Raw genomic sequence first — 15,795 nt, 5'->3', positions numbered from 1 at the left:
CTAAATTATTCTGACTAAAGGAAAAAAAAATCCATGGTTCAATAATTTATTTTAAGTGAATGTTTGGTATTGGTGTGAATATTGAAAAGGAAATAAATGAAAATAGCACAGTGCCTAGCTAAGTGTTGGGGTGTTTGATGGTGCAAGGGGGTGTGAGGGCATGGGCACAAGACATGTGCACCCAAGGCCAAGGCATACAAACAGATATTCTTGGCATTTGAGGGTATGTCGTCTTTGCCTTAAAACATGATAATTAAGGATGGAAAAGACATGAATGAGACTGTTCGGACACTAAGTATGACTCTCTAAGTCCTTTGGGAATCCTAGAAGTATCGGGATGCATAATCTTGCCAAGTGAAAAAGTGATCTATGGAAGCCAAATTTGAAGGCTTTAATACACGAAATCGAAGCAATTTAGGAGGTTTCGGGACCCGGTGTCAAAAATTCACGAGATAATATGGGATGCCTCCCGGGGTCATATAATGTTGTTTAGACTCATATACGACCATTATTCAGCTACATAAAGGCCCCATGAAAGCTTATAGCCAATACAAGTGGCATGTACGAAAACTCAAAATTGACAATTTTAAGGCAAAGTGGATGGTTCCATCTACACAAATGGACTCTCGGGGTCTGTTGGTGTCTATGGGAATCATTTTGGCAATTTTTTTTTTCAGGTCCAAGGCGTCGAAAAATTTCAAGATACTAGGGAATACATTTTGGGTTCATATAATGTCATTTGGAACCATATATGATCATTATATGTTGTGATAAATGTCCGTGGTGGCCTTGAGTTAATTGATGAAATCGGCCTAAGTTGTAAACAAGTAAATGGACTGTTTAAAAGCAAATTGAATGGTTTCACCCACCCAAATGGACTCCCAGTGTGTATTGGGGTCCATGGGAAGCATTTCAGCAATTTATTTTTTGGGTCCAAAGTTGTCCAATTGAAAGATAATACACGATTTTTGGTTAAATTTGAAATTTTTTTTCCAAAAATAAACTAAATGTGTGAGGTGGCCCCAGGGATCATATAAGTTGGTTTGAAATCATAAAACACCTATAAAGATGTTTATAAGGTCTCAAATACGAGTTTTGTTTGATTGAATTGTGTTGCTATTTCGAAATTATGTTACATTATTATTGGTAGTAGAAGAGATGTTTCCAATAATAACCCATGTCTCATATGGACTCATTCATCTTCTTTTGTATTGTTTGTTATTCCCAAATTTATTATAATGTTGATTTTCAATATTATGTACTATTTAATATATTTCGAAAATTGAAGGCTTCAACTCACGCTTTTTAGCCAAATTTGGAAATTATTAAAAACAAAAAATGAAGTAGATGTAAGAGATGTCTCCCAGCTAGGGTCACAAAAGCTGGTTTAGAACCATTATAAGCTTACCAATTTATCTATAAAGTCCTAAAATTGAATTTGGTTCTATTACAAGGTTATTTTGAAAATCTCGAATGTCAGCTACTCAACCATTTATTTTCCTTAAATCTTCCATTAAACTTAAAATATCCTCTTGAGGTCTCATAGGGTCCATGGGAAGCACCTCGTCAAAATTATCTTAAACTAAAGCCTATAATCCACATTTTTGAACAAATTTCGAAAAAATTTTGCAAAATTGAAATGGATTTGGGAGGTATCCTGGGTTACAAAAGTTGGCTTTAGACTAAAACAAATATGCCATTAGATCTATAAAGTCTCAAAAATAAGTTTGGCTCCATTATGAGGCTATTTCAATCTTGGCCTCTTAGGGGAGAGTTGCCCAACCTTTTTCTCTCCCTTAGAAATCCCAAATGACCTCTTGAGATCTAGTGGGATCTATGAAAAGCCTCTCATCCTCCTTCCTTTTTAGATGCAGAAAAGTTGAAAATTATTCAAAATTGAAGGCTATAATCTACACTTTTGAACTAATTTTGGAATTTTTTCCAAATTTCAAGTGGATATAGGTGGTGTTTATGTAAGTTATAAAGTTGGTTTGAAACCATTATAAGCCTACCAATATGTTAATTAAGGCCTGTTTTCTTCAACTTAATTTCAGTTTAGTTCAGTTCCTAATTTCCTTCTCTCATAAACAATTCAGTTCAATTCAGCTCAGTTTAGTAAATCAGAACAGACCCTAAGTCCTCGTTATGAGTTTGGTTCGGTTATAAATCTATTTCGAAAATTTGTTATAGTAGTAGTAGTTACAAGCTGCAAGCTTCCATAATAGGCAGTTATTAACAACATATGGGCTGTTTGGCTGACTGTTACATAGTTTAATCCCTTTCAAGATCTACACAAAAATCTGTATATATAAAAGTACTACATAATGAAAACCTCCTTCCTAGGACACCTTGTACATTGCTTTAACAAATGTAAAATGTCTGAATAAGATCGATGAAACAAGGACAAAAGTACCCCTTTAGATACAAGTAATTGCATCAACGCCGACACTTCTTAACACACAGCAACAGCAACAGCAACAGCAAGTGGGCAGCAGTGAGTGTGAAGAGTGAGAAATAAAGTTGCAATCTTTAAAAATAAAATAAAATAAAATAAAATAAAATAAAATGAAATGAAATGAAATGAGCCTTTAACAATGGCTTATTCTGCGCCCCACCGCGTATTATAAGATCTTCACTCTCTTCTGATCTTCTCTTTCCACCTTTCATACAATAAACGCGCTCTATCACTCTGTTTTCCCTCTTTCTCTCTCCTCTTTAAACAACACTATCTTCACTCTCTCTTACTTTTTTCGCATTTTCTAAAATACCCAACTCATTTTTACATTCTTTATCAAATACCCACTAATTTTATACTTGCAAGATAGGAAATTTTTAAGTGGATCTGGATTTATAAGTGCATCAAATTATTCAATTGTTGGATTGGTTAATGTGGTAATCTCAAACCCCATTTCTTGTGATTTCTATTTCTTTTAGTTGTGATTAGTAATTTGTTAAACTGGGTTCTTCGTTTTTTGCGGAATTGATATTTTATTTTATTTTTATGGATCTGTATTGCTTCAACATCTGTTTATTTATTTATTTATTGTTACATTTTTATATGGTTTTTAGTCAAGGGCGAATCTATATGGTTAATAATTCGATTCTTTGAATTTCTTAGTTGGTAAGATCTGTGATGCTATGCTTGATTGATGAATTGCATATATTATACTAAAAAATGTTGTGCACATTTATATGATGATTAGTAATAATGGGGTTCGATTAAATTTTGGTGCTTGGTAGAATAATATCTTGATTTATCTATGTATTGATGTGTTTATTTCTGATTTTATAATAGTTTGAGTTATATACAATTCGCCAGCTTTTAATCAAAGATCTCGTTTTTGATAATGTGGATTCTTCTTGAGATGGTTCACTCTTAGATGTAGTAAACTTGATTTGTAGCTTAACTCATGTTATGTTTTTCATTATCTTTAATCTCAGGTAAACTTGTATCATCTACATACATTGGAGTATAATTTTACTGTAAACAGAAAGAAGTCATGTCAAGGAGACCTGTAAATCCTACTCGCCGTTTGGTGGGCAATGGAGGGTTTCCGCTAGCAGGAGCGTTCCCATCAAAGACACGCTCATCTCCCTTGGTTTCGGTGACCCTTGTTGCGTTGGTACGTCTTTGACATTCTAGCAGTTGCTTCATCAATTGACTGTATCTTCACCAGATTAATGTTTTTACGTCGTTTATAATTATATCATAATCATCTGATACCATGTATCCTGTCCATTTGTCTAGATATATTGATACATGATATGTGTACTTCATAGATTTTGCTTCTAACCCTATCAATATTTTTGTTTGCAGGGTGTATTTCTTATTGTTGGGTATCTATACAGTGGCTCAGGTGCGTCTTGCATTCTGCTCTATTTTTTTCGTAACTGTTATCTTATATGCCTATGATATGATCATATTGAACTGTATCCGATTGACATCAATCCTTTCTAGATTCCATATTTCTTTACAGAAAAGCTGCAATTCTTCCTATCTTTTAGTATTTTGGTGGAGTAGATATGTTCCATAAACATGTTTACTAATCCTTGAGCTGTAGATTGAACATTGAAACTCTTCTAGACTACATTGAACAAGGACATGCAATTGCCTAGCTGATTTCTTAAACAAATTACATTTTTGCTTCTTGTTTTTATGGAAATTTTACGTCTCCGTTCCATCTTTTTCTTCTTGCTTATACAGTGCCTCCTTAAGCATTTGATGTCAATCTTCAACCCTTCCTTGGTTCCCTCCTCCCCCTAAGGATTATTTAGTGATCACGTATTGAATTGGTTTTTTGTATCTTGCAGGTAAAAAAGACATTGTTAGCAGAATTGAAGGTAGATACACTTGCTCATTTCAAACATTTGATTGATTTCCTAGCACATATCTTCTATTGGTTTCGTTGATTCATGTCTCATTCAGTTTAATATTTTGTATGATTTGTTTGCTTTTCTTCTGTGTATATAAAGGAAAAGAAGCTATGTAATCTTTCTCTTGATTGACATAAATTGTGTCCGCAGTTATCAATTGTCAGTCAGAACCAAAATTATGCTAAGCTCTTTAATGCAAATAGGTTTCCACTTCTTTTTTTTTTTTTTTTTTTTTTTTGGATAGCAAGCAAATTGAATTTCTAGGTTTTTTAGCTCTTTTAAATCAAAATCTACTTTCTGTATAACAGAAAACTTCGCCTCTTTGTATGAAGCTTCTGGTCAATGGTTTAAATATACATTTCTAGAGGTTTTGCTTGGAAAAGCAGTTCAGCAACACTTAGTCTGCACCGCAGCCCAGTAGTTAGCAACTAGACATTTTTTGTTTGTTTTTACATAATTTGTTCACCTCTAGTAGTCTGGTTACTCTTTCTACTTTCCGATTTTAGCCTTTGCTCTGATTGATGTAACTGATTTCTGAGATGTAACTTTTATTTTTCATCTCTTATGCAGGTGAGTTTTCTGGAACACTCGAACTTCAGAAGGCAATACCTCTGCTGAAGAAAGCTTACAGTGATGGCATGCACAAGGTTTTGCATGTTGGGCCTGATACTTGTTCTGTGGTCTCTAAGCTATTAAAAGAAGAGGATACTGAGGCATGGGGTGTGGAACCATATGACCTAGAGGATGCTGATTCAAACTGCAAAAGTCTTGTGCGAAAGGGCATTGTGCGTGTTGCTGATATCAAATTCCCATTGCCATACAGATCACAATCATTTTCATTGGTTATCGTCTCAGATGCATTAGATTACCTCTCACCAAAGTATCTGAACAAAACTCTTCCAGAATTAGCAAGAGTGGCTTCTGATAGCATAGTAATATTCACTGGTATGGCAATATCTTTTTTTTTTCCTCATTCAATTTTATTTCTTAAAGCATTGCAGCAACTCATTGGAAAGATTGTGCCTTCTTTAAATAATTTCATGGTTTCATACATGCGGGCCTTTAATGCAAGCTTTGAGATGAATTCTAATAAACTTTTGTAGATTCCTTGATGCTGCTGCTTGAAAGGCCACTTTGCTTAGCTATCAAACTTTTGTTTAGTTACCTATCTAATGTTATATACATATATTTGTAGGTTTTCCTGGTCAGCAGAGAGCCAGAGTTACAGAGCTGTCCAAATTCGGACGCCCGGTGAGTTCCCAGTGACTCTTACCCAATACCCAATCATTGTTTATTTCAGAATTTGATCTGCATAGTGTTAATTGTTAACAACAACAAAGCCATAGCCTTTTCCTAAAGAGAAATTGGGTCAGCTGCATGAACCAGTAGTCTATCTTATGAAGTCATCCACAAAGACTCTCTCCATTCGCTCTATTGTTAATTTTTGACATACAGTATAATTTGAAATGGATCTCATTACTTGCTACCCTCTTCTGAAAGTTTGAATTAGGAAATATAATTTCAAATGTTTCCATCCCTTGAATTGGCTATTTCTCATCATTGGATCCCCAAGGAAAAAAAAAAAAAAAGGAGGGAAACAAAAGAGATTACCAGCTTGGCCTGAAATGAAAGGTGGATTATAGATAGAGATGGTATATCCATCTCAGTATAAAATGTATCCTTTACATACATAGGGCCGATAGGGGCATTATGAGGTTTTCCTGACTAATGGGGGGTATTGGTATTTTTTTTTTTAAAAAAAAAATAAAGAATCCTTTGATACTGGGTGAATTTGTCTATATATGAGATAAGATCATCTTGACTCAGGTGTTTGGTCTAATATGCTAATTATCAATTTTGACTAGCGTGCAAAGTGCAAACTTTTAAGCTGCTTAATATGTGGGAAGCCTCAAGTGAAATGACACTTTGTTTCTGATGATTCTTCCTGTAGGCTAAAATGCGCAGTCAGTCCTGGTGGGTGAAGTTTTTTGTTCAGATTGGTTTGGACGTAAATGAAGCTGCTGCCAAAAAGTTTGATCAAGCTAGCATCAAAGAGTCATACAAGCCAAGCTGCCAAGTATTCCACCTGAAATCGTTTCATTAACATTGCAAGGGCTTTAGCCTTTTTAGGTGCTTGATGCATATTAATAGAAAGGGTGCTTCAACACAGAGTATACACCTTATGTTGTGTAGTGCTAGTTTGGTGTAGGATACGTTGATTCAAAATCACTTTTTGTTGTGTTATTCACTGTTTTACAAATCCATACATTCAATATTTATTAATCAAAGTGCGGAAATTATTTATTTTATGGTTTATGTACTGATTAGCAATTCAGAAGTATTTTTTGTTTTTGAACTGAAAAAACTGTCTTACAATCCTCCTCTTTCCTTGATGAATGAATACTATCTACCTCGTAGATGGAAGGTGAGAACTCGATCAATAAATTCGCTTGACTATGCTTTGTGAGAGAAGGAACAGTGATGTTATAATAAACTCACTTCATAGTGCATGAGTTTGTTTAGGGATGTTAAGCTAATAAGATAGCTTAAAATGGCCACTCCAGAGCCTAAATATGATGCAATAGACTAGCATTTATGCGTATTGTAGCATCATTTTAACAAGATAATTCTCATCAAAATATTCTCAAGAAATCAAAAGAATAGAATGTATGGGCGTAAGAGTAGGGCAATCTTTTATGCAAATAATAACGCAATATGATGTCAACTAATTTAGTTAGTTAAAGTCTTGATAAGTACATGGTAGTGACTTGGGATTAAGTCTCGTCTACATCATTGCCCTTTATAGTTTTTTCTAGTCTAGACGCACAAAAAAAAAAAAAAAAAAAAAAAAAAAAAAAAGGGTAATATATCTTTCAGTGTGTAGAAAATTTTCTATCTGTTACTATTACGAGTAATACTTTATGATCTACGGAGTACAAAGAATACTCAGTAAATTAACATAAATTTAATAGTGAAACCTTTAAAACCATGCGATTGAACTTATACTATACTATTTTTACTAGTTAAACTGCAGCACCTTGAGCTTCAAAAGTGCTGGGACACTTGCAGAATACTCAGTTACATCATTGAAACATCATGAGCTAAGGTGAAAGAAACTGCACAAATTGAAACATCCAAAATATGTGTTGGTCCACCTTTGAATTTCTTCATTGCATATTTTCTTATGGACCAAAACAATGAAATTGAGGTGGAACCCTCAAATGTTGGAATAAAAAGTCCAATGGGCAATTTGGTTCTACTGACTAATTTTATTTGGATTTCTAGGAAATCAACTTGAGTCTATACCAAGCGTGACTTAAATCAAACCTTATTCGAATTCACGGTCCAGCTCAAAAATCCGATGTGACAACTCTAAAATTTTACGAAGTCATGATTCGGCTGAAAAACCCAATATGAAAACTCTAATTTCAAGTAAACAAGGGAGCGGAAAGATAATACTTCAATGAAGGTGATTGACTAAGCGCTTGCTCACGAACGTGTGGCGAATTCTAAACTACGGAGTACCTTTTTTTGTTCAATGAAATCATGTTCTTACGCTTTCTATGTGGTCATAGATTTGCCAACTCTGATCATAAGTACATAGTGAGGAAAACTAACTCATCGACGATGAGGGAGATTGACAAAAGCTCAATACTGACTGGGGCAAATTTCAAACTACAAGAGTTTGCTTTATAGTTCCAAAGTATCAATGTTCCTTATCTTTCTGTACAGTCTAAAATTTGTCAACTGCCATGCAACTATGGTAGCTTTAAAAGTCAATCCGTCTCTGTTGGCTAATAAGTATTATGATGAAATGCTTGTATAATCTAACCATAACACATTATTGCCGTATGAATGTCATTTATCATATTTTTTTTAATTCTAACGGATAGTAGTTAAAAGTCTGAGATTGAATACCGTCTACATTACTAACTTTTGTAAAATTGTAAACATTAAAAGGAAAAAAAAACATTTCTATTGATTTTACCATGGTAAAACACATACATTAAGCAATGTTCCTTACTACCACAAGTCCACAAGCAAGAAATGAGATTTGATCTTCATAATGTTGGCCTTATACTCTTATAATCCAGGTTTTGTGGTCCAAACCCAGTTTTTTGTTTTCTCTTAAGGAAATGTTTCTTTGGAACCATTCCTTTTAAATTGAAACAGTGTAAAACTACCCCACCCACTAACCTGGGTTTTTTATTCGGGCCAGACAAGCCCAGCTTCATTTTGTATATGTTTCGGATGCCTCTTACAAAGTCCAGATGGACTAAGACCCATGTAGCTTTATCCTATTAGAAATTTAAAATAACACAATAGTACACTACATGTGTAGTTAGAATGTTAGATTAAGAAGATAAGGACAACAATATCTTACATGTATAGTAGTTCATATACAGACAATAATTTTTTATATTGAGTAAGGCCGTAAGGATGAGATTGGTGAGGTTCGTATTTTATACTTGTACTTTATACAATTGCATTGGATGCCTTCACATAAAATAAGTTGCGAGTATTGTGACATTTAATACTTAAATATATAAGACTTTTAATGTAGGACGATTGAAAGAAATGTAACATTATATGCTATTACTTGTATAGCGTAAAACTTTGATCTATGAAGTTTATGGAATTCACTGATTCACACTTCACATCAGGCAATGATTGTGTGCAAAAATAATGCAAAATTGCTAGAAGATACACTATTTCCCCACCAAAGAGGGATTTTAATGCTTTATCATCTACCTCCTCTGAATTGTCTCTATCCTAATATTATTAAGTAGCTTCAAATAAGTGTATCTTTCACTGGATGTTATATGTTCTCTCTTAATCAATGCTTTATATTTTAAAAATAAGGAAATCATTTCGTCATTTAGATATTTATTTATAAATTACTGCTTTACGTAAGAAAAAAAAACCTACTAATACTACGTAAGATACCGGTGTTTCTAAAAAACCGGTGCATGCATGATGATGAGAAATGAGTTTATACTCACTCGTATTTTACCTAAGCCATCGCAGTTCACTTATATATACGTGTGTGTAAGGACGTTATCGAGGCAATTGAGTACCTCGATTGCATTGTACACTGATCTAAATATTTTTGCTATCTTAGATATAGAGTAATTTGTAATCATCCATCTTTATTAAAATGAATACTGATTTTTACTCTATATAAATTTTGTGCAATGTAATATTCCTTGTTAAGAGCGAGCCCACAACACCACAAAGCCACAAGGAGATCAGGTGGGAGATTTATGGCACAACCACAAGGATGGATTTTAATTGGTCCTTGAGTTAGGGTTTCTCCCTTCTCCCATCCCCTCTCCACATAGTAGCCCACGTTGTCTTAATGAAAGCTATATCTCTCATTTTTCAAAATATTAGGTAATACTACTTGACCTTTGTTACAAATATTTGATCATATATGTTATCATATATTCCACGTTAGAAGTATCTATATATAACGACGATCATGTGAAAAAAAAAAATTATGAAAATGCAAGTAATAATAAGAAGATTTCTAGATCACACTACTACATGAAGTTATGTTAACTCTAACAACTTTTTTAAAGTCTAACTCTAACAACTTTATTAACAATTGATGTCAAAGATTAAAACGTACAAAATACATGTTATCCAAATACGAATTAGTATAATAATTGTCGAAGTAAAATTGTCAAAGTTGCAGAAAGAGTGAAGACTGAACTAAAAATGCCCGAAAACAGCCAAGAAGTCCTTGTAATACCAGCTATTTTTAGATGCTGATTTAGTAGAATTAAAGTCCATCCAATTAAGAACCAAGTGTTTCTTTCAGAACAGTTGCATTTTTTTGTCTTGAAATATTCAAATACTTCTATTGTTATTATTATTATTATTCATTTCTTAACAGTTGGCATGAAAGATGAAGCCATTTTCATGTGATAGTCTTCTTCATCTTGTACGTACTATCACTTGCATTGCTTGCTTAATTACTTAGGAACTTGTTATATATATATATATATATATATATATATATATATATATATATATATATATATATATATATATATATATATATATATATATATATATATATATATATATATATATATATATATATATTAGCTCATTTTGCACCTAATTAATATCTTTGTTTTTGGGCGGTTCCATGCAACGGGGACAATACATCTCCAGCATTGTTTGACTAAGACACTCTTTCATTTAATCTCACGATATTGATCGCTATTTTAATTTTCTCGATCTTTCTCTTTACTTAGCTATATTCGTAAAGGATTGAAAACGTCGCGTCATGTTTAACATAACTCTTTAAATGGTATCGAGTCGTGATGAAAATTATTTTTAAAACATATTTTAGAGTGTGATAATATTACATTTCTATACTTTTTTTTATAGCTCATACATACATAAGTTATATTCGATTCAGTATTTTCTCACCTAAGAGATTAATCTCCATAATTTTTCTCAATCTTTGTCCTCACTAATGAATTCATCGATAGAAAAAATATCAATGTGCACATCAAAACATTGTCCTGTGTTTACAAAAATGTATTTAGTACTTAACAAATTAACATATACTCCGTACTAGAATATAAGTACATGTACTTAAATCAACTAGGAAGAGATTAACCGATCTTTGTATTTCTCTATAAAGTATACTTAACATATGTTAGTAGAAATAAATATATTATACATAGTACGGAACATTAAAAAAAATGTAACGTAGAAAAAAAAAAAAGTCAAATTTTCAACGGATAAACCACATTGACGAATAAATAGATATGTTCAAGTTTTCGTATCATAAGAGAGTAGTTACATGTCATGTGTAAATTTGGTCAGCAATAATCAACATAGAAATAGGACCAGCCAAATCTTATTATTGAGGGTCGAAGAGACCAACTGCAAGATTTCAAGGGCAATAGCTACATCCTACATGTCTTAATAATGTACATCTTGATATGCAGTTGAAGCACTTAAATGAAACAATTTAAGGTCAAATGATAAGATTCATAAAATTATTATTAACAATAATAATGTTAGTTCAACATGTATTAATTATCTAATAATTCTTGAGAAGTTGAGATCAGATTACATGAGATCTGCTAATTATGCATAATAATTCAATTGGAAGAGGCATAAAATATAGTGATATGTATTCTTTCAAAAAAAAAAAAAAAAAAAATATAGTGATATGTATATAGTATTACACAAGAATTTCTCAACATGGCATAACATAAGTAACCAATAATTATGTTATGATGATCATAATATAAAATGATATAATCTATCTATGATAAAAACTCTAGTCAAATCAACAACAAACGTATTGTATTTGTAGAATCCATACGAAATAATTCTCCCAAAAGATATGGCATGAAATTGCGATACTGTTTGCAAAATAAGCTACTCATCATGATCAACTGCCTCTCTTAATTTAGAATAAGGTTGGTTGATTCTAATTAATCATTCCCCACATGTTTGGTCATAATCGCTAGTTATTGTAAAATTGGCATGCTGCCCCCACATGTTTTGCTATAAGGAATTCACATATTTCACCAGAGAGAGATTTTTAGGCCCGTTTTCTTGAACTCATTTTCATTTCATTTTTCAATTCAATTCAATTTAATTTAGATCTTCTTCTAATCACCTGATTTTCACATATTTAAACTTAACCGGACTTATATGAACTTATCTAAAATTTTTTAAACATAACTTATCTAAAAGTATTAAAACTTATTTTAGTTGTAATTTGAACTTAGATACCTTATCAAAATCTTTTTTCCCTAAACTGAACGTATCTAAACTGAACTTATCTTAGTCCTGAAATAAGTGAAAACAAGGTGAATAAAACAGACCTTTAGTTAGTTCAGTAAGTTTCCTTTTTATATTTCAGTTCAAATCAGATCAAATGTAATATTGTTGATACTAAAGGTAAGCCTAAGCTAAGCTAGTATAGAATATATGAAGACAAATTTAAAGGACCTACTGATATCATTCAATTGTAAGTAGAGAAGAACAAAAATAAGGCATGGTCATGTCCCCTTCTAGGAATATTAAAGGATACCACCTTGGACGTTGAGGTGTTTCATGGTCTCCTAATATTTGGTTAGTAAGAATAGTCATACTACAAAACTATAGAGTCAATTTGTCACATCTAAATTAACATGTCAAATAGGTCGGATTATCTAATTAATTTCAAGGCAAAAAATTTCAAATCACATCAAATTTGTTTCAAGATCAAAGGACTTTGATTCAAATCAAGTCTATTTATAAATAGTTCACCACGTATTTGTTCGGATAATTTAGATATATGGATACATAAATTTGATTTTTGACAAATCTATTTACATCAAATCAATATTAACTTATTATGAACTCAACCTAATACATGCGAAGTATGTTTTTACTCCATATGTGATATGTATATAGTTGTATCATTATAATATTTATCCACCTTGTAAAAAATTTATTGCTAGTAAGTATAATTTATACCAATTTAACTTTTACTGATTTAATTATTTTTCATAACATATTGAATACACATTTATTCTTGGAAGGTATTGTTGGGAATGGAATGGGGACACCACATTGACCAATTCACATGTCGTAACGAAATTCTTAAAACACTATCCATGTGGTCCTTTCAATAATACTCCCGCCTCTTTTTTTTCCCGCCTTATTCTACGCCATTTCTCCTTGGGTTAGCAAATTAAAATTCATTACATGTAGTCAATGAATAGATTGTTAAATCCAACTACCCGCATTTTTAAATTAAACGACATATTTCTTTTAATTTGACCTTCTATGAATAGTTAATTTAACATTTTAGTTACAATGTAACGTCTATTTGTATCATAAATTTAATACTAAACTAAGCATAAGAAACTAATGAGAATGAAGTATGTACATCTATAAGTCCTATAACCTTTTCATAAAGAATAAAAGAAGCAATAATAATAGAACATTCGGCTTGTCAACTCACATCATATAATGAACAATAACTAATAGAGCATAAAAACAATCGTGGGCTTCAACCATAATTAAGGTTAAGTGTTTTTGGTGTAAATTAAAATCAATTAACATATATAGTATATATCAAGAGCCAACGGGATGAAGGTCACGAGTTCAAATTTCATATACCCCTCTTTTTAATTAACTTCTAGTTGAGTTGATCCTTTAACAATAACAAATTATAGGCGAATTTCATTCACTTAGTTCTACTTAAAGTATACGAACCATTTATCTTAATTTACTTTGTAATAATATTTGCACTGGTAAATTGAATTCAAATAACTCTTATTAACTTTTATGATAACTTATCTCATTTCACTTACATGTAAAATAATCATTGGGAAAAAAACGAGCATAAAAAAACCCAAGCTTTCAAAATTTTGACTAGCCTAGAAGGAGCACACATAGAAAAGCATCCCACATTCCCACGCTTATGCAATATTTTGGTGATGGTCTGGCCATTGGGAGACTAATACCATATGAGTGACACTTAAAAATTGTTGGAGTCTAAAGCAAGATATCTTTCTACCAAATAATTCAATTGGAAAACTTTTCCTAAACAATATTATAAATCCAATTAGCTTAAAAAGTTAGTGACCAAGTTTAAAAGTAGTTAAATAATACACCTCTAATAGCCTAATCTAGTATTCTCCAACATGAACGTAACAAAGGTTACTTCCCATGCAACTTCCTCAAGCAAAAGATGGAATAATTAGTCAAAAATATATCAGTCGTCAGATAAATTTAAGTAGCTGTTTCTCACTGAATCTGGTATATGGGAGATTTGTTGAAGCACAATAAGAATATTTCTTGAGATTCTACCTTTTGATTTTTGTTATTTGGGTGGAAGAAACTGCAAGAATGTTAAAAAGTAGGAAACATAAATCGGTAGTAAGAGATTTCTATTCTATCTTTTTCCTAACTCAATCAATTTTCATTAACAAAATCTGGAAAGTATGATCATTTATTCAGAACTTTGTCACACTGCATTTACATGATCAAGATCTTGCTCCGTGTTTTGCCTCTATCGCCTTGACTAGTTAATTATTGATTAATTACCAACATTAATTCAGATGTTTATTTATTTTAATTTAATTAGGTTGTATTAGTATGTACGGACTCTATCTGTCTATGTGTCTCAGCTAAGCTAGTACATACGCATGCTTATTAATTAGACGTTGTCAAATATTGTGACCGGATAATCTGAAATTAGGTTCCCAAATCATACTTCATATTTGATTATTTAGCCGTTGCTTTTGAAATTTCGGTCATTCTTTGTAAAAATAGCTAGTACTTGCCTACTTGGTACTTTAGCAACATTTTAAGAAAATGGTGTAAATAAGGTACAAGCGAGTCAACTTTGTCAGGAAACAGTCTAAAAAATTCGAAGTACAAATCAAGATCAATGAGTGAAACTACAATAAAATGACCGAGGGACTATAGTTTACATATCTATCTTTATGTCGACTTTAACCAACAATTAAAGACACTCAATTATTCACGAGACAATATAAAAATTTAGAGTATATATGTACGAGTCAATCCTAATAATTAAACAATTACGACTATATTTTATGTTATTACCCTCTTTCAATAATTAGTAAGTTTGAACACCTTAATGATTGTGTATACTTAATTACAATATTAAAATTTGGCAACTTCATGTTAATAACAAGATCTCTCATGTGTAAATTGCGACTAATTGTCTCACATAGAAGAGGGTAGGGAAGGATAATCAACTTAGTTATAGCAATATTGATCATTTCGGTAATTTTAAGATGCATTATGTTAAGATTGTATGTGCCTGGTTAGACTTTCTTAAACATCTGTAGCATATTAATATATTATCCATTATTTCCCCTCAACATAAGTATATTTTTTTTGCCAAATAAAGGAAGTTCCTTACTAGAAGTTCAAGCTCAAATCTAGGAGCGCCTATTGTTACAATTTCCTATCTTCTCAAATCAAAACTTTTAATCATTCTAAATTTTGCCTTGAAAGGTGAAAATATATAATTACCTCTAACAACTACAAAATCTAGTTAGTTCATAATGTCCTTATATTTTTATTTAATTTTTTCTAGAGTTATTATTACTATTCCATCATTCATCATATAAGTGAGGTTGACCAATTATCAGCCCTTTGAACTTTAAATGGGCCCCTCATTATTCAGGTAGCTACAAAACCAACGGGCCGTTTGATTGGTTTGCAGTTGTTGAGTTTGATCATATTTGGAAGTATAAGATTAATAATTAATCTTAATTAAAAGTTAGATTAGTTCACACAGACGGCTTCAATTTAATCGGCAGTTGCTAATTAACTACTTCATGACGCGCAATTCTGTTGATCTCAAATAATAAGTATGTTTGGAGCATTGCATCATTTGCATGAATATATACAATA

The 15,795-nt window shown here is 31.9% G+C and overlaps 1 protein-coding gene across 1 annotated transcript; it reads left to right on the top strand.

Annotated features, from left to right (window-relative positions):
• Window positions 1–2,584: 2,584 nt before the first annotated feature.
• On the top strand, window positions 2,585–6,690 carry LOC145601099 (putative pectin methylesterase CGR2). Its single transcript, XM_081657034.1, has 7 exons — window positions 2,585–2,892; window positions 3,442–3,623; window positions 3,818–3,857; window positions 4,312–4,341; window positions 4,945–5,319; window positions 5,570–5,625; window positions 6,326–6,690. The coding sequence occupies exons 2-7, from the start codon at window positions 3,501–3,503 to the stop codon at window positions 6,476–6,478; spliced, it is 777 nt and encodes a 258-aa protein (XP_081513160.1). The 5' UTR covers window positions 2,585–2,892; window positions 3,442–3,500; the 3' UTR covers window positions 6,479–6,690.
• Window positions 6,691–15,795: the final 9,105 nt, after the last annotated feature.

Source organism: Chenopodium album, chromosome 21, assembly GCF_948465745.1.
Source record: "Chenopodium album chromosome 21, dcCheAlbu1.1, whole genome shotgun sequence".
Classification (NCBI taxonomy): domain Eukaryota; kingdom Viridiplantae; phylum Streptophyta; class Magnoliopsida; order Caryophyllales; family Amaranthaceae; genus Chenopodium; species Chenopodium album.
Note: the sequence above shows the minus strand (reverse complement) of the source record. Positions and strands in the feature narration are given on the sequence as shown.